General features: G+C 43.2%; 1 protein-coding gene across 7 annotated transcripts in view; it reads left to right on the top strand.

The window, feature by feature from the left end:
• DENND1A (DENN domain containing 1A) overlaps positions 1-25,895 on the top strand; it is a 470,473-nt gene that overhangs the window by 272,535 nt on the left and 172,043 nt on the right. For all 7 annotated transcript variants that reach the window (XM_074362200.1, XM_074362199.1, XM_074362197.1 and 4 more), the window contains one exon: positions 4,335-4,380. In XM_074362200.1, the coding sequence (XP_074218301.1) occupies positions 4,335-4,380 (46 nt within the window). The remainder of the gene's footprint in view (positions 1-4,334; positions 4,381-25,895) is intronic.

Here is a 25,895-nt window from a genome sequence, read left to right as displayed (position 1 = left end):
AGCCACAGGGCAGCTGTGACACAGTTGTCACGGCCCGCCTATGCATGAACTTGGTTGTAGCTGTTAATATTATCACCACTTTAATTTAATTATGTGCATTGTTGGTTCTGCACATGTTGTGTCTAATTGCCATTTAAAATGTCTTCCAAATCGCAGTCAGATTCAGCATTGAAATGTAAAGTCAGAGTGGATGCTGAAAGGCACCAGAGCAGAGAAGCATGGTGTTCATTTGCTATTGGAGAAACAGATAATTACACTGATGTTTTCTTGATAAAAAATAAACAAGTTCTCTCTGGGATGTAATAAAGGAAGATAGCATCTGGATGAAGTTTTATGTTTTGATATTGAGATGCCCTTGGAAAAACATGGACATTGATGACTCTGATTCAGAAAATGATTCAGATAAGTCAGGCTCTGAATGTGAAGTTTTTTAGGGATAGCTTAACCAGTTTTTTTTGTTTGTTTGTTTTTTGTTTTTTTGGCTGTACTTTCATTTTAAGGTATGTCCAAGAGTGATGAGTGGTTTTTAAAATTTGTCATTCTGTGGGGTAAAGAAGTAATGAATCATAGTTTACTTGATGGTTTTTGCATTTTTGATGGTACATAAAATCAAGTTTAAAGGTTGCCCTCCAAAGAAAGTGATAAACAGCCCTACTGAACTCAGTAAGTAGAAGAGTGATAAGAGAGTGTGCTTGGAGTCAGACCCATGTGCAGAACTGATGCACGTCAAGTACCTCACGCTCATCACGGAGTCTCGATTGTCCTCCCCAGCACTTGGCCAGGTAACTTTCAGAACCAGGACAGGAACAAGAAACCATTCTTTGGGCACCAAGAGAATGGGCCCAGTGGTACCTGCCATGCCAGGGCTGTGAAGAGAACCCATTTGGGCAGGATAATTTGCTGAGCCTACCAGGCACTGCTCCTGTGCTGGGCACTTCATGGGTTTTCTCAAATCCTTGCAACAATCGTGAAAGATTTCCACTGGGGCAGCTACTACCCTTTTAAAAGACACTTTGCCAAAGTATAACAAAAGATTTAAAAAACAGTCCTGCCCCTTGACTTGGTAACTCCATGTTTGGGAATTCATGCACCTGAAGTTGTTCATTTTCCTTATGATGTTACTTAGAGTGAAAAATTGGAAATGACTTAATGTCTAACTCTAGAAATAGGGTCCAGTAAATTATGGGACATCCATACTTGGTAGAATATTACACAGACTTAAAGTAATCATAAAAATTATAGTATAATTGGGAAATGTTAATGTAACCAATGAGAAAACAATAAAATATATGCACTCTATAATTTCGAAGATATTTTTAAATGTTTGTTGATGTAAGCCAGTACCAGATGAGAATAATGCAAAAATAAAAGTAGTTGTTGTAATAAGATGACATGATCATGGGTGAGTGTTTCCCCCCGCCCAAATTTCTCTTTACAACAAAAGCTACACAGAAGAGATTTCCAAAGAAAATGAGTCAGTAGCTGCAATAACTATTGAGGTATGTTTAAAAAAATTGTTTTCAGAACGCAGGTAAAATTACCTAGTTATATATTTGCTACAGTAAGATGTTAAGGAGACTCTGGGTTTCTTTTTTTCCCCTCTTCCTCTCCCCACTTGAAATTTGTAATCAGTATGTTTACAGAGCAAAAATGCCACAGATTCGGGGAAGTATTTGAGGCTTTGTAAGCAAATGATGACAATGTAAAAGGTATTTGTCCAAATTTGCTTTCATACAAAACATGGAACTGCTGTGATTTCAGAATAAATGTGTTTTATATATTTTCTAAATACAGAGCTGTTGCAGCCCTAAGTTGGCTAAGAACTCCATTTCTATGATAGGCCATAATTACCCTTTGGAAAATTATTGGGCTTAAAAAAAATTGCCTAATATTACCTGAAGAGTGAGTCTCACTTTGTCCTTTCCTACATCTGCCGTCTCTTCTAAGACTCCTTTTTCCTCTCTTTCATTGATTTTTATTGCAGGACAAAAGAGCATGGCATTAAAACCTACATATTTAAAACTCTAGAAAATGAATTTTTTTTTTCAGATAAGAGCCTGTAGTTAAATTATAGAGGCTCTTGCTATAGGTATTTATTTCTACCTTCTTCTCACAATTGTTTGAATGTCTTTTTTTCTATACACTAATTCATTAGTTGGAATTTCAGTTCTGAAATTATAATTAAAACTCAGGGTCATTTGTCACTTGCATGACAGTGCTGGTAGGGACTGGGAAATTTTATAAGATTTGGTTAGGTATTACAGATTTGAGTTTTCCTCCCATCTATGTGTTTGGCGGTGCTTCTGGACACATTAATAAGTGGCCATTTTTCTGGAATTCTGCTCTCTTCCTGCTTCCTTTCATTACATTAGGCAAGGTTCCACTAGATGAGACATTTGCAGTCTTAAGACTTCCTGCCAGGGTTCAGACTTTGTATTTTTGACATTGAAGCTGTCGTGTTCCTGTAGCTACTTAATTAGAAACACATTCATTTCAGTGTACACTAGAAAAAGCTTGGACAGCAGAGCCAGGCACACTGGGAAGTTTGAGCATTTGTGTCGCTGGCAGCTAAACTAATGGTTTACAGTTTAAGGAGAAAAAATATCGTAGGGCATTTCCTTGCCCCTAGAAGCGAGGAGAAGCTGAATGTGCACAGCATTACCTTTTTTAAAAAATGAGAGGAGAAGAGGAAGAAGAAGAAAGAAAAGACAACTCCACTTTCACTGCAGTTGTGTGCCTAATTCTTTCTTTGGCTATTATCAAATACAAAAGTCTTCTAGAAGAATAGTTCCCAAACAGTGCTGCTAATATTCAAGTCTGTTTTACAGGGTCCCAAGATATATTACTGCTGAGATCTGTAGGAAGGGGAACATTTTATATTCTGGGGAAGGATTTTTGCTTGAAGAATTTTATTTGTTGAATGGTAATGAGGGAATTGTGCTCTTTCTTATTTTTAAATGTTTGAGCAATTTTAAAATGCACATCTGATGTTTAAAAAGCCTTCGTCGCCTATCCGTTGCTTTCAGGATAAAGCCTAGTCTCCTTTGTATTCAGTGGGTAGCAAAACCTCTCCTTTCTTATCTCTTACCACTCCTCGTTTCCCTATCCTGTCCCCAAGAAAGCCACCCTTGTAGGTCCACTTCCATGCCACCAGCTGCTCTAGAGGAAAAGTGACCACACCTCGGTCTGAGCCAGGTATCTTTCCTCTAGGCTCATAACTTACCCTTTGCACTTTTCACAGGGTATGTCCCGTGCTGGAGAGACACATGGGAAAGTTGTCAGTCTCTCCCTTTCTCTCTACTCCTTGACCTCCCTCCACAGCCCCAGGAAAAACACTGCATGGGAGGTGGGTCTGGGGATTTGAGGTCTGGCAATACAAAGTCAGTGTGGCATGGAGGAGGAAGGTTTGGAGTCAAATCCTAGGATTGCTTCTTGTTCTGTGGCATTAGAAAAGTAATTTAAGCTCTCTAGGCCTATTCTCTCCTCTGTAAAATGGGGATAACACCTGTTGTGTGATTAGGAAGGAAGAATTTGAGATTCCTTGATAATGTCTAGCACATTTATCGTTGGTAAGTAGCATCATGATAATGTGTATATGTGTACCCTGAAACCAAAGGAAATCAATCCATAATGCTCATGCTTTAAAGCCCTTGTAACCCTTTAAAGCTGGGTTCTCATTTTCTGCTCAGTCACTAACTTAGGGAACCCATCGCTCTGGGAATGAAGCAGTTGGAAGGGGCTTTTTGAAATGCAGTATCATCAGATGGCACGTATGCAGCTGGAGAGGGGATGCTTGCTGGCTGTGATGTACTTTGTCCTATCAAAACGGACAGTTAGATCACATCTCTTGATTGCAGGAGGAAACAACAAATAAAAAATCATTCTTCTTTGAAACACGTTTTGCCCTCCATCCAAGACCGTTAACTGCTTTTTCAGTTGCAATCACCGCAATAATGGTTCCCATTTGTACCAGGAACTGTACTCATCGTATATTTTCTCATTCTGATAGCAAGCTGCCAGTTAGCTTCCACGATGCCATTTTACAGATGAGGCAACTGAGGCTGCGCAGCCACATGGCTATTTAGGGACTCAGGCCAAGGTTGGTGCTCCTCCCACCATCCGTGCTCCTTCTAGGGCTGCCCACAATTTTGAAATTCTTCCTAAGTCTCTAGACTTGGGAAGAAAATGTCATATTAGGATTTTTGTTGTGAAAGGAAATGTAACTGTGCATACGTTTATTAAAACAGTTTTTCTCCAAATAGTGAACCATCTGTAATTTTCTGTCAGAAGCAACAGACATTAAAGCAGCTGTGTGTCTCTGTTTCTCTTCACAGTGCTCCCATGCCCTACCTCATAGGAATCCATTTAAGTTTAATGGAGGTAAGTTGGCTCCTCTCCTCCCCAGATCTCCCTCTTTGTGGGTTTGTTGTGCTACGTGGCAGTGGGACAGATGCATTCTCTGGAGTCATAGCTCTACACGTGGGAACGTGTCAGAGCAACACCTCATGCACAGAGCTGAGCGTTCAGCTCAGACCCTTTTCGCTGGGCTTCTGTTTCCAGTGTTTTTCCACTTTGTTTGGAGATTGTCAATTTTCATGGGTGAGGGAGTGAGGTTCAGAGAGGCAGGAGGAAAGGGTTCTTCAAGGGTTTGAACGAGGGAAGGGAAATGATTCACTTTTCAAAATGAGGTTTATTCTAAATCACTCCATCAATATTGCATTTTTTCATTGTAGAAAATGTGGCATAGAAAGCAGATAGAAGTATGAAGTGGAAAATTAACATTATCCACAATACTGTTATTCCAGGTTCAAGCACTGTTAGCATTTTATTCTGCTTCATCCTCCTCGTTATTCTATGAATGTGTATTTTGTTTAAATGTACTCAACTGATACAATATATAATTTTATGTATTTCATTTAATATTATGGGATGGGGATTTCTACATGTCTTTGTCTCCTCTTAGTAATCATTTTTAATTTGCTGCCTGTCCTTCCACTGTTTGTATATTCCAGAACTTAGCCATTTTCTAATTATTGTTGGACACTTAGGTTGCTTATAATTTTTCTCAATTGTAAGTAGCATTTCAGTGACCATATTTATGCATAAGGCTTATTTGCATTTTGACTTAGTTCCTTAGCATGGAACCCCTAAAGTAGAAAGGCTTAGTCAAAGCTATGAATCTAAGGCCAGATTGCTTTCTGCATGGCTGTACCAGTTAGACAGAAATTCTTTTAAAGGACTTTTCTGTGCTTTTGTAAGTGCCACTGGCTTGCAGACATGAACCCTGAGCTTTTCCCTCCTCAGGAGAGAGCTGAAATTTGTACTAGAGCAAAATGGGGCAGGAGGTAGGGGGTTTGCCTGTTCTGCATGAGAGAGAAGCTCTCAGAGGGAAAAGCTAAAGCCATGTCCGTCTGTGATGATGCTTTGCATGTCTTAAAGGAAGTGCTACTTCTCTTCTTCTGTTCCCTTCATTTCACGTCGACGAGGACCACCTGCTTCTTCGCTGTTGCACACTGTGCTATTGTGCTTACGAAAATGAAACAAGTTGGTTATCGAAAAACCTGTTTGTTTGACATTGAAAATCTTGATCAAAATAGACCACAGAAATCTGCTCAAATTTCTAATTTGACAGGACGGCCATGTGGCTCCTACATTCTGTTAACAGTTCCTCCTTGTCATCACCCAGCCCTGAGCACATACAGTATACAGTTTATGGACGATCTTGGATGGTGTATTTAGATCAGATTGAAGAGATTTCTTCTGTGTTCTACCTTTGTTTGTCAAGTTTGGGGGTGTACTCAAAGCTCCTGTGTGAATAATTGAAAGTGAACACTCGCTAATAGACCTTTTGTGCCAATTGTACCATTGGGAACACTAATCTAAGGACCATTTGGTCTGTCAGCATCTACAACTCTTTCCTGCCTCTTCTGCCTTCCACACTGTTCCAGCAAAGGCTTTTTCAGACTCCTTTTCATGGCCCTACCTTGAGCATTGTCCAGGTTTCTAGTCCTGGCTTGCTTTTCTTCTCAACATACCCTCTGGTCATCTTGTTTAAGGGTTTTTGCTTCTGCTATTGAGGTAATATTGGTGACGTCCAGCTGTGATTCCAACATTGGCCTGCCTCCCTGTGACCTTCAGGCCCAAAGTTTCACTTGAGGACCAGTTGGCCAGTTGAAGGTTACCAAGATATACTATCGATGTCTCAAACCCCGAACCCCATATTATCTGTACACACATACCTTTGAGCTACTCCACTGCCCTTCTGCCATTCCCAGTCCCTATGAATGGCACCGCTGCCTGAAAAGACCAAAGTGGGACACACGGATCACGGCTGAGCACTCCCCTTCTTCATACTTTCTCTCCAAATAGTCACCAGGCCTCTCACATGTCTCTCGCCCTGTTCCTTCCTCACTGCCTCCATTGACATTTTACTTTGCTTTCTTGGATTTTTGTGAAGTCTTATCTGTTCATTCAATAAGTAAATCAAGGCCTCTGGTGTTCCAAACATTTTGCTAGGTCATGGAGGGGTGAAGATGAGTATAAAATTCAGTCCCTGATCCTGACATTTACGGGATTGCCTTCTACCTGGTCCCTCTGCCTCTAGCAGCCAGCCTTCCAGCCTCCCTCTGCCCTCCCCACTGCCGCCAAGCCTTCTGTCCTCACTGTCCCTTCTGAGCCAGTGCCCTGGATGGTCCCTCAGCACACTCACACTCCCACACCTCTGCATGGCTAAGCCTGCTCTTCCCTAGCTGTTTGCGGAAGTCCTCCTGCTTTGCTGTTGTCTTTGCTTACTGTCGCTCACGCTCGGGGTGACAGCTGCTTCCTTCCCTGTCCTCTGCCTCATCCCAAGGAGATGCTCATGCTCTTTGGGAACAAGGACTGTGCTTCATTCACTGTGGTGTCCTCAGCACTTAGCAGGACGCCCAGCAGATGCTCTCTGAAAAGCAGGATTGAGTGAGTGCTTGTAAAGCTGGAATTCAGAGCACATTTAGAGCCCTCCAGCAAGCATCACTGTTTTCAGGGAACCCAGCACCATAATTCTTCTACTTAAAGATGGAGGGAGTACATTTGTTACTTTTTATATGATTATAACTTAAGATAAGGTTTTTTTGTAGTAAAACATGCATGAACTTTAAAGCTAAAACTTGAGGCAAAGTTTTGCACTTAGGTGAATGGGTGCAAGTCCACTCTGCTCAGCCTTTGAAGGGTTTTAAGTGAGAAGGGTTGGGAAGCTCTGGCCAAGATAAATCTTAGCCCTGTTGATGGGCTGAAATTGGGGAGGAGTTTGCCATGCTGAACTATTATGTGGTCAGCACTAAAGAAAAACAAAACTGTCGTGGTTGCCCCACTCTTGAAGCCAGCTAAGACACTTTCCAAACAAAAGAGCATCTCCTGCGTGTGTCAGGCAACTGTGAACTACCAAACCGTGAAATTGGGTCTCCTGGACTCCTCCCACAGATTTCAGCTCAGACTTGGAGGGCTCCACTCGTGCTTTTTGATCGGGCTTATCCAGTTCTATTATACCTTCAAGTGAGAGAGATGCTGCCCTGAGATTTCTGCCAGGAACTGGGCTGTAATGCTTGGGGTGGAGCTCGTACCTGGGGCCAAAGGAAAGCTCTTTCAGGAAGGAGCTCGGGAAGGCCCAGCTCCTCTCACACACTAGTTTTCTTACTGGCAATTCAGCAAAAGGCTTATTTTTGACTGTCTTGTTATTTTTTCTTGAAAGCTATAGGCACCTTATTATGCCTTTGCATATGTGCCAGAATTTTTTAAACTTCAAATGAATGTGGCAGATGTTCATAAAAGTTTAGAAAAAGCTACCATAGGAAGACTTTTTAACCATTTTTATGACACTCAAATTTGTTGCACAAAGAGAAATATAAATTATAACCTAGTGTTCTCATTTGAAAAGAGGCTATTTTGGGGGAAGATCTAATTCCAGCCTTCATGCTGTTACAGGGCCCTGACTATTTGCTAACTGGTAACCCGGTCACCTTAAAAAGTCCGCCTTCCTTCTAAAGTGATAAGTTTCTAGCTGATCGTCATTCTTATCCCTCCTCTGCCTTTTTATATCCTTTCTCTCATTTAAGCAAACACTAATTTGAGGCTGGTGGTAAGTTAGCAGGATAGCCGAGGGTATTGGCATAGACCTAGTTTCTTCTTGGAGAGAATGATCATGTTAGCTGGCAGCTAGGAAGTGCCGAAACGCGGCCAGATTACACAGTGACTGTTTCCTTTCGTTCCCTGGACCTCAGTTCAGTTCAGGAGACTTTCTGCAGCTCCTCTTCTGTGCCACGTCTGGTAGCAGGTCAAATCTGCTAGATGGTTTACTTCTCCTTTTTGATAAATGAAGACCTTCCTCTTTAAGCCTCACAAAAAATACTTTGTGTACAGGTCTCAGAGCAATGTGAGGGAGGTCTGCAGGTCTTTGGTATCATTCCTGGTGGGGGAATGGTCCAGAAGGAGGAAGGCAAGGTGACAGCAGTGAGCAGTGCAGACAGGGGCTCAGGTTAGCCTGTAAATGAAGCTCCACCTACACACAGAGGCAGTAAGGTGTGGAGGTTAGAATGGGGGTTCTGGGTTCCGGCCCTCCTACCTCCTGCTTGTGTGATTGTGGGCAAAGTAACGGACCTCTGAGCCCCTGTCTTCTCACCTGTAAAAGGAGAGCAGTGGCCAAGCTTCCCCTCTGGCGTTGTTGAGGGATCCAGTGAGATAGTGCTTCTCGGGGACCTAGGACAGTGCCTGGCACATAAAGATCCAACAGAGGTCAGCAACCGTTGCTGGGTTTCTTTCCTCAGTGGCCTTAAGCCATTTATATTGTTCAATTAATGGCTTTGAAAGTGTGTTTCAGGGACTCTTAGGTTCCAGGGATCATCATCTTCATTCCCTAGGGAAAGACTTTCTACAGAATTGGCTTGTGCCTGCCCTATTTCCTCCTGGCTGGTGGTGCTGAAGGCACTGTATCAGGGATGGGAGTGGCACTTTTAAAAAATTTGAATAAATGCCCTTCCAGTTCCCTGCTTGACCACTCCCCTGCTGTAGTCATTTCAGGCATGATACTTTGTCTCTCCTTACTTTCTTCATCTGTAAGAATGGTTGGTCCCCATCTTTTAAGATTGTGGTAAAGATTAAATAAATGAGCCCTGTATATGTTCAGCATATCCCAGTGTCTGATCACTATACAGTACATACCCCTTCTGTGGTGATGTTTTGAGAGCCTTCTGTGAACCAGGCATTGTATCGTACTAGGAGTTCTATGTAAAATGGTGAATGTGACATAATCTGCACCTTCAGAGTTTTGTCTGGAACAGATGCAGACAAGGAGAAAATGATTGCAGGGAATTTGAGAGGCCATCGGCTCTGGTCGGGGAAAAAGTGAACTGAGCCTTGAGGGCTAGGCTTCTCAGAGGCAGGGAATGCCTAAACAGAGACCTAACAGATAAATAGGTGTTTAACCAGAGGAACAGGGAACAGCATCTGCAGAGATGTATAGTGTAGACCACGGAGTTTACCAGGAAGTGTGAGAAGTTCCGTGTCGGCCGGGAGTGTGGAGGGGGGAGAGGAACGCTGAGGTGGGCAGGCAGGGCCAGGCCATCCAGGGCCTTGTAAGCCGCGTTATAAGAGCTTCAACTTTATAGGGCAATGGAGAGCCATTGAAGGGTGTAAATAGGGAAGGGACATGGTCAGGCCTCCTCCTTCTGGGCCGTTAGAAACAAGGTCCTTCCATATAAAATGCCTGGAAACTGCTTAACCATGTTAATAAAGTAAATTGATATTTGTAAAGATCAAGGTAATTCTTAAGTAAATTAACACACCGCAACCGTATATATAAAATTCAAATGTGTTAGCGTCCCAAACCCAAGCTTCCAAATGGTTTCCTTGCTACCAGACCAGAGGTGTTTGTAGTGATGGCTTTCTTTGAGGTTTTAAGCACCATTTTTACTAGATTTTTGTTTTCTCTCTGTTTCCAAGTACTTTTTATGGATTAGATAATCTTTCTACAGCCCAGTTTGAAAGTATAAATTTAGGTTATATACTAAGTGGTAGTTTCAAGCATTAGGAATAGGGGGAGTAAGACCCAGGTACCAAGTTCACCAAAGCAATTTCAAGAGACGAGTGATGGATGCACAAGGAGACGAGCCAAGCTTCCGGCATTTCTCTCTCTTCCTCACTGTCCTTTATGTAGGAAGGCTTGGCTGGAGCTTGGAGAAGGCTGGTTTTGCCCGTGCACCCAGGGCTTGAGACCGCGTGGAGCCACTGTTCCAGGGACAGCACCCACGTGCCACGTCACAGTGTCTCCTGGTCTCTCGGGTCCAGAGACGATTATTGTCTGTGTCTGCAGTGGTTTAACTGTGGAGCTTTTACTCAAAATTACAGGATTTACTTATTTACAGACAAGAAAAATAACTTTTTTTCCCTTTGCATCTCAAAGAACCTGAATTTCTGTCAAATGAATTGGCACCATTTTAACTCATTTTTTTCTTTTCATTTGTCCCTGACATAGAAAGTCTTGAATCCTTTGTTCATTTTTTTAATGTTTAGTTTTAAACAGTTTCATGGTGAGTGTAGAAGAGTATTTCCTGTTAACCAGTGTACCATTTTACTCCTTCACAGGACTCCTCAGGTAGATGGTAATAAGACGTAGCTCGCACTTGTTAACGCTATGACTGATGCAAAACTCTGAGTCATAATTACATTCAGGTGTAAGTGGTGCTGTGCCTGTGTGTCCTCACTAGAACTGAGAAATTCCACATGAGATCTGTTTGTAGTGCTAAGTAATCATAGTCCTACTTTATAAGGAGGTGATATTTGAATGAAAAATTCCACCTGGTAGTTTCTGTCATAGGTTCATGGGAAGAGCTTTAGGGAGAAAGGGAGTAGGTTGGGAAGAAACTGGCATCTTCTGTGTCCTTGCTCAGCACCACAGTGCTCAGTACTATACCTGTTTTCACTTTTGCTAATTCCTCAGAATCTGTCTACCAAAGAGAAGATATTCATATTTGCAAATGGGGAGACTGAGGCTCAGAGAGGTAAAATAATTTGCTTCCAGTCCCACAATTATGATGGGTTTGTCAGACCCCAGAGCCTCTGGATCAGGCTGTGTCTGATTACACCTAGCCCTGCCCTAGCCCTGGGCAGAGGCTCCCACCTTTGCCTGAGCTTTTCCTTCTCAGGGTGGCCTCCAGGCCAGGCACTGGGGGTGGTAGTGAGGGGAAAGGAGAGGTCGAGTCTGGCAGCCTCATATTTTTCCAGAGGAAGCTCTGAGTACACTTGTGACTGGGGCAGGGTTACTTAGCCTCTCCGAGGCTCCATTCTCTCATCAGTGAAATTAAGATCAGATTATCCATCTCAAAGAGTTGTAAAAACTAACTGATATAATGGATGTGAAGAGCTTTTTAAAAAGCTCTGCCAAACATTATTCCTCATAGTGAGTATTATAAAAATAAGAGGCAAAGTTTAGATCAGTGAAAACCCTGGTGCTTGCTTAATTGTATAAAGAAAAAAGTAATTGGACAGCAGGTTGATTTTGCTGAAATTTCCTTTGTGTGCTGTTACCAAGCAAATCATCACATGTGAATCTGTCACATCCAGAGCATTCAGAGTGAAAATTCAGCCTCCGTGTTCAACTTAGAGCCTAAGGAATGTTCTGGATTTCACCTGATGGATTTCCTTTGGAAGGTCCCTCCTCCTCATGTGGCATCTGCTTTTAAAATGAGTGTGATTCTTAAATGCCACTTATCCTAATGTTGGAATTAGTTAATATAAAACAACTTAAAGCTCTAGTAGTAATTTGTGTAATCGAAGGGAACGAGTACTTCTGGCTGACTGAAGTATCTCTTGCAGTCAGTACATTTTCAGCCTGATTTGTTGTGACTGAATTGTTCTCTTGTGAGAGGAGCTAGCCCTCTGTTACAGATTAGAAAAACTGAGTAATTTATGAGGGAGAACCTCGGTAGAAAATGTGAAACCATCATTGATGCTTTTGTTTCCCAGTTTTCCTATCATCACTTAGCCAGTCATCATATATAAGTTCCACTTAGCAGCCTTAAAACTGACTTCAAAGAAAACTTAAAGTTTATAAATTGTTACTAAGAGAAGCTTGAACTAACCAAATTCCTGTCAGATTAAGATAAGGAGCAGCATGCAGGAGGCTTTGAGGCAGAGTGAAGAGAACTCTTGGGCTCTAGAGTTGTAAGGACCTGGATTCAAATTCTGCCTCCACGACTATTAGGCCACTTTAAACAAGCTCCTTTGTTTAAAGGTGAAATTGGTTTAGCAGGGGCTGGTGGGGAGGGGGGAGCGGGTATGGTTACTACATCACACAATTCGACCACTATGTATAGAACTGCTAATTCTGTTATCCTCATAAGAGATGCCTATTCTAAATATTTAATAGTAATATCAACCATTGAATGAGGGTCTACCAATATAGATGGCACTCGAGCTATATAATTTTTAATTGTCACCCCTTTGAGAGGGGTGCTTCTGTTTGGCAGTTGGGGGTGTTAAGGTGCCTCTTTGAGCTTCAAACTCCTTCCTTGTAAAATAGGTAGAATATCCAGTTCATAGGAGTTTTTTAATGAGGAGTAAATGAGAAAAGTGTTACCTGACACATTGTAGGCGCCAAGTAAATGGAAGTGATTATCAATATTGTGTATGTGTAAAACTGGTAAATTTTTAACAAAATAAGCTAAGAGACATCTGCTGAAGATTGGCTCTGCCTTCTTTTCCAGCCTCCTTTTGTATTTTTTTATTGAGTGACTTTTTCTAAATCAACATTAGCTTAAAGGCACTTTCAACTGAACGCAGCCACATGGGACTGATGACTTCTTTTCATAAACTCCTTGCAAGTGATTAGGGGCGGGGCCACTGAGGGAGCTCAGAGACCAGCAGCATGATGATTGAAGAGCAGTACCCTTGGCCTAGTCGAATCCCACTTGGAATCAGGGCACATGTGGTTTTGTTTAACACCATGCTCAGCAGACTCATGGTACCATCAGGCATTTGTTGTTGATATGTGAGGTCACCACAGTAGGGGTGTTTGTCAACCAAATTAAACTTCCTCTTAATGACCTAAAATAATTGATTTGGAAGGCTTTTAAATGGGCCACAGCAATGTGTAAGCAAGCCGAAATCTGGCCTTTTCTGTACAAATTATTGTTGTTGTTGTTTTGCCTTTGTTTTGCTTTTGTTGGGAAAAAATGTGGATGGACGAGGAGCTTTGAGGGCTTTGAACCTGAGCTTGAATCCCAGCTCCACTATTTGTCCCTGTGTAACTTAGGCAAATCACTGAGCATCTGTGCATGTATGCTTTAACATCTCCATCTGCAAAATGGGGTCACCTGCCCTAAAGTGATGACAGAAATAATACGACTAAAGTTTCGTGCACATTAGTAGACCCTCACTTGATGGTAGATATTATAATTAATAAAATATTTCCAGTAGGCACCTCTGAAGAAGAGAGCTTAATAATAATTTTGTACAAAGTGATCAAACTGTGATGTAGTAACCATACCTTTTTTCCCCTGCTGAACTGCTTTTTCCATAAACTGCTCTCTGTACTAAACTTAAACATCCATAGAGAAAAGTGTGACTAAAATTGGAGCCTATAAACCTCTCTCTACATATTGTCTGATTCTCAGCTGATTTCAAAATGAATTTAAAGTTGAATATTTAAAATATATGCCACTCAGGCTACAAAAGAAGTGGGTTTTTTCTTTGCCTGTTGAATTCAGACATACATGACCTAAGCTCAGGCCTTTGTAGGTAAAGAGTGGGGATGACCATACTGTTTGTTTAGAAACAAAGGTATGGGCTCAGGGCTTTTCCCAAGTATGATCAGCAGTGGCAGTTAAGCTGGGTGTTATCAGCATCGCACAGAATGGTTTATGTGTCCTGCCTAAATATCTGACAAAAACTAAAAGCTGCAGACTGGAGCTGCCTAAACTCCTGGACATGTCCTTAACCAAATAGAATTAAACCCTGGCACCTAGGAGTCAATTGTTTTAAAAGATGGAATGGTAATAAATTTATATCCTGCCTCTTCAGCATTTTATTGAAAATATTTTCTACTGACCGAATGGGTTAAATTATGAAGCTTGATAAGTACATATGCACATTACCCATCCTTAGCTTTAGAAGGAAAAAAAAGGAAGAAAAAGATAGCTATGATTTTGGAAGTCATCCCAATTTTTAAAAATAAGAGAATTTGGACATTTTGGCATATGGGGTTTTTTAAATGAAATTTCATGGAACTGAAAACAGTCAATTTTAGGTTTCCAAAAATTGTTTTGATTTTCATTGGTATAAATTTGCTGCACATGGTTTTAGGGAAGTTCTGAGAGATGCATTTGGGACTTCGGGGTTGATTTTTTTTTTTTTTTTTTTGAGATTTGTGATTTATTTTTAAAAGGTGATTTTTTTTTTTTCTAACTCAAAGTATAAATCAGAGGAGACCAGAGTTCCATTTCTAGGACAGTTTTTGGTAATGACATCGTTAAGCATTTCCAAACAACTGGACTTGAGGCTGAACTATTGGGCATCATTTCAGCACCATTCGGACACTACACAGCAGATCCCTCTTCCCCCATCTCCAAGTTGGAATCTCGAGGCCAAGTGATTTGGGCTGTTCCATTAGCAGCAGCTGCTGGTGATAAGCACTGTGAGAGTCACCTGTGTAGGGTCAGGCTTATTGCACATCAAGGTTCAGCAGTGTCGGAAGAGAGGGAAGATGCCCAGGAGGGGGCTCCAGGCCACCTGCTGTGTGAGGATCAAAGGGTTGAAAGGTCAGAGGGCACAGCTCCCTTAACCATATCTGTCTGTGCAATAGCTATTTCAGATTGTAAATCTTGGCGATTTCATTAAGTCCTCCTGGCTGCTACTGGGGCATTGAAATAATAAAATTTTATATCTGTTGCCTTTCCTGCCTCTGGCAGCCAGGCTGATACAGTCTCTGCAAAATGGGGAGTCTTTATGAAAACCTTTCCTGGAATGAATGATCAGAGCAGCCTTAATGAAGCCTCAAATTGGGAAGTTGGGGTTCCCAGGTCCTCACCCTCTGGAAATGCTTTTTAGAAAGAAAAAAATACCACACAAACTGTTTAGTAGTCTTTGGGATTTATGTGACACCTGTCTTCTGAAAAGCAGGTCCCAAAATATTACCAATTGCTAATTACCTATTACCTAATGCTTAATCTTACACACAGGAGGAGAGGTGAGCTTTCTCAATGCTGCTGCTGGTTAAATAGCCCCTGTTCTAATCACTCCAGGGTCCTTTCTTTTGCGCAGCCCCAAGCAACCGTACAGATATTACTTCCCACTCGGCAGACCTTTTGGGTGTTTTTAGAGACATGTCTCCTGAATATGTTTTTCCAAATATTTTCCCTGGATCTTAAAGTTGTTATGGACCTTTAGGGCTCCTTGGCTCTTGGGCAAGACAAATCACAGTAATGGCTGCCCCTTTACTGCCCATATGTTTAAGACCCCCTGTAGTTTGTTTGAAAAGTTAAGAGATTTTCACAGTGAAGGTGCCATTTCTGAAATTTAAAGTGTTCCTTTTCACCGGGAGATAAGTTCACTCTGATTAAGTCCGTAATTCTCACTAAGCCATGTTTATGGGGGCAATAAACAATGTTTCAGCATGCTTGTTAAATTGGGTTTCCAACCTCTCCACTCTTTAAAAATTGACATTTCAAATAAAAGGCAGGTGGAGATGGGAGTCCAAGTTTGCTGTGCTTAGTGATGAATGAATGATGGCAAGTGGCAGTTGGGTGGGAGGAAGGAAGGCCCTGTTTTATGAGTGGGCGACCCCAAAGCATTTGGGCACTGGGGAATCAGCATCCCCTTATGCCCCCAGTGAAATTTAAATTCAAGTTTCATCATTTCAAATTGGATGGTTACTTTTTTTGAAATACTGCTGGATGCATTATGCTTATAATTTAATTTTTACAAGTCTGTGCTCTAGTAATGGTGGCCCTGCTTTACAGATCCTGAAATTTGGGCACAGGAAGGTTAAGTAACTTGTACACAGCTAATAATGATCAGGATCAGAATTCAAACCCAATTATTTTGTTGTGTGTTTCAGTGTACGAAAGAAAAAGAAACAGTCCCTGTTTTTATGGTCTGTTTGTTCTTGTGTATCTAGCCTCTGATAAGTCTATCTGTGGAGGTTACCAAAAAAAGTGACCTGGTCACTGACCTCAGTATTTGCTAAACCAGGAGAGTAGACATGGCTGCACAGAGAAGAGAAGGGGACCAGGCTTTGGGGACCAGCAGTCCCAAGTTCAGATCCTAGCTCTTTTATTACTCTGGACCTGAGGCAAGAGCTTCTTTTTTCTCTTTTGTGAAATGGGAATAATCATGCTTATTCCATGAGGTTGCTTTGAAGATCAAATGAAATCACATATTCAAAAATACAGTGTTTAAAAACTCTACAATGTTTTATAGATGACACTGGTGTTATTGCAGTATATGTAAACATAGTGTGGTTAAATCAGCTATTTTAAGGAAAAAGTGACAGGTACATATGAAACAATTAGAAACATCACTAATCAAGTTTTAATTGAGGGCCCAAGTGTATGTTGTCCATTGTCCTTGCTTGGGACCAAAGAAGGCAACTTGCTGTGGGAGCAGGAATAGTCAGGAAGAGCAGAGTCTTGCAGGATGGAGATAATCATGGTGATCTGTGCTGGGCCATCTTCACATTTTACCAAGCACTCTGCCACCTCATCTCTCATTTGCATTATGCAGCAGTGGTGAAAGGTGTTGACACCTTCCACATCCTCTTTTTACTCATGAGGAAACAGAGTCTCCAGCAGTAGGAAGGTGCTTCAGTTTAGGGCAAAACCCCAGCAGAATCAGAGGTGTACATGGGCTCACCCCTCCATTCCGGAGGGCAGAGTGGAGGCAGGCTGGATGGTGGCGCTGTGTTGGGTGGAGCCCCACAGCTGGCAGAACCAAACTCTCAGAAGAAGGCAGACTGGCACTGACTGAGCTTCTTCTCTGTGGCCGGTGCTCTATGAAGCACATACCCTACTGCGTCTTCTTTTAACCTTCTTACAATCCTGAAGGTGAGGATCAAGACCCAATCTCACAGAGCTGGAAACTGATACTAAAGGAGGCGAAAGGTCTTGCCTAAAGCTACCCGACGAGTGAGTGAGTGAGCCAGGACACCAGCCTTGGGACTCTGTGGCCCTGGGCCCACAACCATCTGGGGAGGCAGTGGGCAAGCTCCATGTGTATGGAGATGTTCCACCAGAGCGAGGTCTTTTCTACTACATATGACTGTGCCTTTTCTTAGGCTTATTAAAATTTCCACCCTCCCCCACTCCATCCTCACCCACACACTAGTAGGCCGGGAGCCTCTTGAGTTTAGACATCATGTTTTAGTCATCTCTGTCTTTGAGACCTAGCTTCAGATTGACATGACTGACCAATGAGTGAATGAATGGGTGAATGAATGAAGCTCCAAAGGATGATGGTCAGGAAAGGAAGAAAAGCCCATTGGAGAAGTAGCCCCTTTACTGACCTGGGTTGAAAATCTCTGGATTTGTTAATGAGAGTCAGTGCTTATTACCTTGTGAAGAGGGGATTTGGCCTGACCTGTGAGGTGCTTGCACCACTTCCCTCCCCTGCCAAGCTTCTGTTTCTGTTTAAAGCACCCTGGGAAATTCCAGCAGTGTTTTCAGGGGTCCTCTGAACTCTTAGGCTTAGATTTTTAATTTTGTGGAGCAGGAAGGAGCAAATCAGTGACTCCTGGCTCCAAAGAAAAACTACTACGTTTATCAACTGCTTGGCAGCTCGGTGACCTTTGGGGCATAAGGGAGGGAAGGAAAATGTCACTCTTCCCTCTATGTGTATCTGAGATTTCAGGAGGGAGTAAAGAGTTTAGAATACCTGAATATGTTCCTTTCCTCTTCCTGTCCTTTCCACTTTCCCTCTGATTTCTCTTTCCCTTCCTCCTAGGAGGCCACTAGCTCCCCATGCTGTTCTTTGTTACGTTCTCATATACATGCGCATGCATTTGAGTACATTTTGTACGTGCTGTTTAGTGGAAAGAACATTGGCATGGAAACCAGAGTCAGATCCTTTTTCTGACAAAGTACCCATTGTGAGAACAAGGGCAAACCGTTTCATCTCTTTAGCCTCAGTGTCCTCATCCGTCAAATGGGTACAATATTTCATAGTAAACCCTCTTCCTTGAGCATTTAGTAGAGTCTGGACCAACCATCTGGCTGCTTGATTCTGCTGTTATGTACCTAGCAAACCTCTATTAAATTACAGTTGCTCAGTATGTTTGTTGGTCAAAACAACGTGTCAGAGCAATTAGTAAGGTGTGTTGGGTGATAACGAAGGTTTTGATGTTCATCTGGGTTCAGTGTTAGCTCGACTACTGCTAAGGCATGGGACTTTGGACAAGTTGTTTTACCTCTATGACCCAGCATTTCCTTTTCCCTCCACAGGGGTGTTGTGAGGACTGAATCAATGGTACATGTGAAGGGTTAGGCCACAGGAGGAACACAGCAGCTAGTAGCTCATTTTGCAGTTATGGGAGTAAGAGAGCGTGTAGCACCGGCCCGGCCTGTGAGGCCCCTGCAGAGTTAGCTGTGCCTCAGGGGTGCAGTCAGCCTACGAGGTGACTGTGTGAAGCTGGCAGCAGTCATTTCGGGTAAAATTTAGATTGATGAACTGTTAAGATACAATTTTCAGTTTAGTTTTAACCATATTCTCTACCTTTAAAAACTTTAAAAAAAAAAAAAAAAGCTGCCAAGAAGTCATATTTCAGTGAGACATCAAGTGCAATGTCAGGAGCCGTGGCAGTTCTGCCTCTTTCAGAGATGAGCTTTGGACTTTCTCTGAGCCAAAGCAAAGCACTTTGTGGGTTTGATAATGCTCTGATTTAAGAGGATATGCTTCCTCTTGAAGCAAAGTGTCTTTGCAGGAAGTCGGTCTGAACCTGTCCCCTTTGCCTGTGGTCTAGTCGCTGGTGTCAGAGGACCTGCCTCAGGCGCTGGCTTGGTCGTAGGAGAGGAGAATGCTTACAGGCCTCAGGGGTCACTCCAACAGGGCGGGAGCCTGCCTGTTGCCAAGACCAGCACCGTGGGCAGGTAGGGGGAACGTGGCCATGCAGGTACAAAATAAACTTTTTTTTTCTTTTTCTTTAATCTTGTCACAACCCTATGTAGCATGTGGTCATAGTCCCATTTTATAGATTTCTAGGGAAGAGCGCCCTCATCCGAAGTGCAGAGCAAGTTGAGTTCCCACAAGGCAGCCACGCCACGTAACCACCTCCAGACCAAGAAACAAAGTATTACCAGCCCTCTGGAAGCCCCTCTTGTGCCCCTTTATAGTCATTCTCCCTCTGACCCAAGGGTAACCATTATCCTAGGTGTCGGTACTATTTTCATCTCCACATACAGATGAGGAAACTGAGGCGCAGGAGGTTACAGGGTTTGCCCAAGGTAGCACAATTGTAACTGGCAGAGTTGGGACGCAGACTCAGGCAGTCTGGCTCAGAGAACATGCTTGTGTCCCTAAGGCATAGCCAGGAAAAGAACAGTAGGTTGGTGGTAGTTTAAATTTTAATGGCACTGTATTCTAATAATGGAGCCTCTGCCTTTGGTCTGAAAATCAGTTGTTCAGATTCTTACAGCCTTGAAACTCTAATCTTCCTTTCAAATTGCAAGGATGGTAACTCATTTTTCATAGCACACCCCCCCCCCCATTTATTGTTCACTAACTGCAGTCAGGTACTGTGTTCAATTCTTTACACATATTGTCCCACTTCACTCTCCAAACATAGCTGGGCAGTAGGTGGTATTATCCCCATTTTACAGGTGAGAAAGTTGAGGCTCAGAAGTAAAGAAGGCTACACAGTGGCAGAGGCAGGGCTTGAATCTGGCCGTCTCATTCCACAACCCACATCTCAACTACCATGGTAACACCTATCTTACTTGCTGTGTCAACTGTGAATTAATTCTACACTAATCATGATAATTTTACATGATTGTTGTCATTCTCATCATCATTATCGTTATTCCCATCACACTTCCTTGAGCAAACTCCAGTTTGCTTACATCGGGGTTACGCTGTCCATTTGGGCTTATATGACATCTGCGCCAGGTCTGCCTCCCTGTAGAGTGGACCCAGCCACAATATTACAATTCATGAGTGGTTGCCCTGTGTCAGGCACTGTGCTGGGCACTGGAGATGCAGAGATGAATAAGACACAGCTCTGCCCTGACGATGTTCCTGGTGGAAGGATAACAGAAAAGACTCACCGTGCACTGGCTCATTTATTCCTCACCAACCCTCACCACCTCCATCTTAGGTATGGAGCCTGGTTCTCAGCTGAGGAGGCAGAGGTGGATCTGGGCCCTGCTCCTTAATATCCAGGACCAGCTTCTTTCCTCTGCCTCCAGCCCTGGCTTCCTTGGCCGAGAGAACTGACCACATGCTCCTGACTGTTCTCTGGATCCCCTGAATTATGTTGCCAGTGCAAATCCTTGCTCTTCATTTTGTGACCTGGTTCTGAGTCCTGCCTTTTGTCACTAGCTGCCCAAACCCCTCCCTAGATAGGCAAGGTCACCCCCATCGGTGTGGAGGACTGGCATGGTTTGAACAAGTGCACCTGATACTTTATATTTTAGCAGGGGACATAGACCCATTGTTTTCATACAATCAACTCTAGAAAGTAAGATTCTGTAAAATCTTGGCTAGAGACGATACACGAAAGGTAGAGTGATTCTCAAGTGGACCCCACTTTTGTGTAGGGAAGTGTATCAGGGACATTGGATTCTATGTTTATCCTAGGAGGGCATGAGTAGAAAAAAAGTTTTAAAAATCCTGGGCAGGACAAAAAAGGAAGGCAGCAAGGAGCCAAACACAGCCACAGATCAGAATGTGCTTTGGGGGATGGTTTGCAGAAAAATTACCTTGTCAAGTGGCATTTGGTCACCATCATTCATGCGTTGTTACTTTTCATGGTCTATTGTGACTTTAGTCTGTCCTCTGGAAATGGCACTAATGTGTTTATCAACTCATTGTGTTGTAATTTTTGCACAACAAACCATCCATTTAAACTGTATGATTCAATGAATTCTGAATTTTATATGTTAGTGAAACCATCACCAGTAGAGGTATAGAATATTTCCATCACCCTCAAAAGATCATTCATTTTAATTTAACAAACATTTGCCTTGCACTTCTCATGTGCCAGGCACTAGTCTAAGTACTTTAAAAATCTTAACCCCTTTAATCCTCACCAAAAGCATAAGGTGTAGGCACTGTTATCATCCCCAGTTTATAGAGGAGGAGACGGAGGCACAGAGAGATTAAGTGAAAGCCCCACGATTCCATAGCAGGCGAGTGGTGGAGCTGAGTTAGTACTCACAAAGACTGGCTTCCAGATCCTGTGCTTTTCATCTCTAGGCTCTGTGGCCTCCCATTCATTCATTCATTCATTCATGAATTGCCTACTCTGGGGCCAAATATTGGGGTAGGAGTTGAGAGTACAGAAATCTGTCTTGGTGGCCCCAAGAAGCCCACACACTAGAGAAGGAATCCAATACCTGTATTCATAATTGTAGACTGACAGTATTCTGGTTGTGGGAGTAAACCATAGGCTAGCGTGGGGCAAGGCAAACTTACTGCTTTCTCAGGTGCTCCAGGATGAGGTTTGCCAGGCTCCACTGAGGTCCCAGGAACCATTGAAGGAGAGGGGACAGACAGGCAAGAGTGCCACTGTTGGTTGAATGCCTGTTACGGATCTCCTGGGAATCACACTGTCTCCTCTATGTACATTCACTTATCTAATCCTCACAACAACTCTGTGAGGTGACTACTATCATGATCCCCATTTTACAGATGAAAACCTGGAGGATTTATGAATTTGAGTGAATTGCCTGAGGCACCCCACGTGCGAAGGTGCAATCTAGAGGTGAAGCTTATATTAGAGCCTGTATTTGCTCATTTGCCCCGAACACCTCCCATACTATGATTTTTTCCCTTTTCTGTCCTGAAAGGCAGAGGTCAGACTAAGTCTGTCTGTGACAAAGCATAAAGGGAAAGACATTTTTGATTAACAGTATTTATGGGAAGATGCCATTTTTGTGTATTTCTCTGTGCAAGAAATGCCATTTGGAAAGCCGGTGTACATGTCAGTATCTTTTTTTTTCCATTCTGAGAAAAAGCCTATAGAGTCTGGTGGGGGGAGGGTTTGCAGCTGGCAGGAGCTTTGGCATATGTTGTAACTAAAAAGAGAGGGAATGTGTTGGTGGGACAAGCTACCGGAGAGCTGTCTCGGTGTGCTGCGGTACTAGTAAGTGTTTTAATTGGGTAGGGTTTTTGGAGGACTATTTTGACATCTGCTCGTGTCTTTGCTGATTTTTCTTCACTTAGAGTAGGAAACACAAGCTGTGGATAAAATGACTTTAAAATAATTGGAAGTAAAGATATCTCTCTCAAAGTCGAATTTGAGAGGGACACTCTTTAAGAAGTGGAAAGGAAATTCCACTTCTAGGAATCCATCCTAAAGCACACGGCTATATGCCTACAGATTTCACAGGAATATTATTTATAATAATTTCTTTAAAACTAGAAATAGCCAACAAAGGAGTCTTGGTTGGGTTTGCTTCTATGAAGTAGAACATTTTGTAGCAATTAGCGATTACACAGCTTTTACTAAAGTAAGACATCGCTTATGTTGTAATAAATGAGAAAATCAGAAAAAAACATTGACTTATTTCAACTGTGTTTTAAAAAGTAGAGGTTGGGATGGAGGGGATATGGAAAGAAATATACCAAAACATTATCTCCAAATGGAGGGATTACAGTAGCCACAATTTTCTTCTTTGAACTTTTCTGCCCCATTTTTTTAAACACACTTAATTTTTATTATACAAAAGGCAAGTGTCATTTTGTGTGAGAGAAAGCAAGTCCTGAGAGTGTTAGTGTAGCTGTGTGCCCTACAGAGATACTCATTCTGAAGTCTGAGCTATTGATTTGGGGACATCTCCGGAAAGAGTCAGACTGGGTTCAAAAGTCCCCTCTGCCATTCACTAGCTTCTTTGACCTCTCTGAGCTTCCTCCTTACTGTGGAGCTGGTGGTATCTCCCTCATAGCATGGTCAGGGTTAAACGTGGGTACCCAGTAACAGCCCAGCTTCCTTCCCCATCAGCACTGCCCACCCCACCCCCCAACTTTGAGGGGTTTTGTGGGGTTTGTTTTGTATTTTGCCTTTCTTCATTCCTCTTGTTTCCTTGAGCCTTTCAGGCATAGGACACCATCCGGCCAAGCTGGCCTCTGATTCTTTCCTTGGGAACATGAGCTTCAGGAAGGCCCTTGAGTCCATGCCAGGCCCTTTGGAAGAGGCTTCGCCACCAGGAGGGCAGCATTGTCCTATGAGAGGAAACTGTGCCGACCTTGCTCCTCCTGGAGCCTGGTGCGCGGGCATTTTGGTTACTAAGGGGACCCTGGCCTGCTAAGTCAGAAGAAAGGGCCAGGTTTTTTCCTCTTCTTCAGCTTGCGGCCATTGTTCAAAAAGTAAACACTCCACACAGCTTAACTGGCAAGTCCTCCAGCCAGGAGTGGGAAGAAATCAAAAGCCTGTTCCAGCCCAGCCATGGAGAGCCCACAACAGCCGGTCTGTGCCACTGGGGCCCCCCTGGGAACACAGAAACAACGCCCGATCCTCGTCCAAAATCAACATCCCTGTAGCTAGCCTTTCAGCCCCGAGACTTCTCTCCAGTGGCCAGGCCCCCTGCCCCTATCTGTTTGGGCCTCTTTGGAGATCAGATGAGGCAAAATCAGCAACTCTGGGGTGCAGTGGCCTTCAACTCAGCCCCCAAGTCCTGAAGTCACTAGCCAAGTTCTAGAGCCCCTTGGGGCCCCTTCTCCAGTTCCATGTCCTGTGCCAGCGTCTCATCCTTTTAAGTGAGAGTCCAGCAGGGACCAGGAGGAACCAGAGGATCTTTGCCATAGGCCATTGCCGCTGCAGTTTCCACGCTGGCCGTGGCTGGGGCTTGTATATTATAAAAGCAATAGTAATTGCTACTGTAAGGCCTACTTTGTGTCCAGCGCTGTGCACATAGCACCTCTAATCTGCACAGCAGCCCCGGGGAAGAGGGCTAAGGAGGGCAGTCATAGTTATCTTCTCAATTTTACCGATGAAGAGGCCGGTTAGTAGCCGCATAACCTTGGGCAGGCCACGTCACCTCTCTGAGCCTCAGTTTCTCATCTCTGAAATGGAAATGGTGGTCCCTCACCCCCAGCTTGTGTTGAAAATGAAAGAATCTGTGTGAAAGTGCTTTATGAGCTCTAAAGTGTGATGTAAGTGGGAAAAGGTGGTTATTAAGACTTTCTGTAACTTCCTGCTAGCACATTGCTAAGTGTTTAACCTGTTGGATTGCAAAGTGAGGCTGCTAAGGAGCTTTGGACAATTCACTATGAGTCTTGATGTTCTCATCTGTAAAATGGGATTCTGCTTTGTAAAACATTAGTTATTTGTATTATCATCAATGCTGTTTGCTGATAGCTTTATAACCTGTGAATAAAGCAGTTAGTATGAGGTTGGGGGTCTAGGGGGAAGAATAAACTTCTAAGTAGGCAATCTTGTTCCTCCCCTGTGGCTCTCAGCCCAGAGAAAACATTTAGTAAATGTTTATGAATTGATTGGTAAGTTTGTGTACTAGCCCCTGGAGAAGTCAACAGCAGAAGAAATTTGAGGCTCCTGGTCTTGTAATGTGGAAGGGTTCCAGGATTCTGCCCTCTGGGAGTGTTATTTCAACGCTAGGAGGCTTCTGACCTGCTTGGCTCTACCCTCCTGCCGGGAAGAATCTCAAAATGTTTACTTAAGTACCAAATTCTATCCTAGAGGCTGGGATTTGAGACAACAAACATCAATATTAATGAGCCCTTCCTAAGTGCCAGTTATTTTGTTGGGTGCTGGTTATCATGCAGTGGTGAACCAAACTGATGAGCCTCTGAGGGAACCCCCACACCCAACAGGGGGAGGCAGGCAAGCAAAGGGGTGCCAGGACTCAGAGCAACAAGCCAGGGGTGGTCAGCTTCACTGAGGGTGTCTGAAGACAAGGAGGCTGATGGCCATCCTGTTCAAGATCATGAGCTGTGGAGGCAGACGGTGCCATGTTACCTCTGCCAATCACCTCACCTCACCTCTCCGAACCTCATTTTCCTCAAGGTACATAAATGAAGGTAATAGTGTGCAAATGACAGGGTTTGATAAGAGTTAAATGAGATTTAGTGAGTAAAGCATAGAGCAAGCACTGGTAGGCTTCTATTGCCTTGTTACTGTTGTCCATTTCCAGGGCATTAGCAAGCTTGGGCTTTAGCAGCCATCCAGACACCCGGCTCCATCACTAGCCTGTATTGGTGCTCTTGGATGAATTAGGAAAAGATGTCTCCACCCTCCCATCACCAACCCCCACCCCTGTCTTCAACTGATGCCACTCAGCAGACATATGGGTTGGCAGATTTCAGCCCAACTGGGCTGGCTGGGTGTGCCTGAGCAGTGCACACCTGCATGGTCATATCCAGTAGCTCAGAGCAGGGATAGTGATGAAACTGATCCCTTCCATATAGGTGACCACACATCCCATCTTGTGCCTGCTGCCCTGGTGTAATATGCTCTCTTTCACATCCACAAGCATCCCAGTTTGGATAACAAATTATAGGATCTTTCTGCTTAACCAGGGCAAAATGAAAAACTTCACAGCTCTGAAGTGCTGGACTCTAAAGAAATGAGCTTTAATACATGATGGGGAAAGAGGATTGAATGAGATTGGAAGTGGTAGGTAGGCAGGAGGAAAACAGAGATGGATTCCAGCAGCGGGTAAATAGTGCGATTAAAAACTCAGCTGACACAGTCTTGTACTTCT

Source organism: Camelus bactrianus, chromosome 4 (assembly GCF_048773025.1).
Source record: "Camelus bactrianus isolate YW-2024 breed Bactrian camel chromosome 4, ASM4877302v1, whole genome shotgun sequence".
Taxonomy (NCBI): Eukaryota; Metazoa; Chordata; class Mammalia; order Artiodactyla; family Camelidae; genus Camelus; species Camelus bactrianus.
This window is presented reverse-complemented; position numbering and strand designations above follow the sequence as displayed.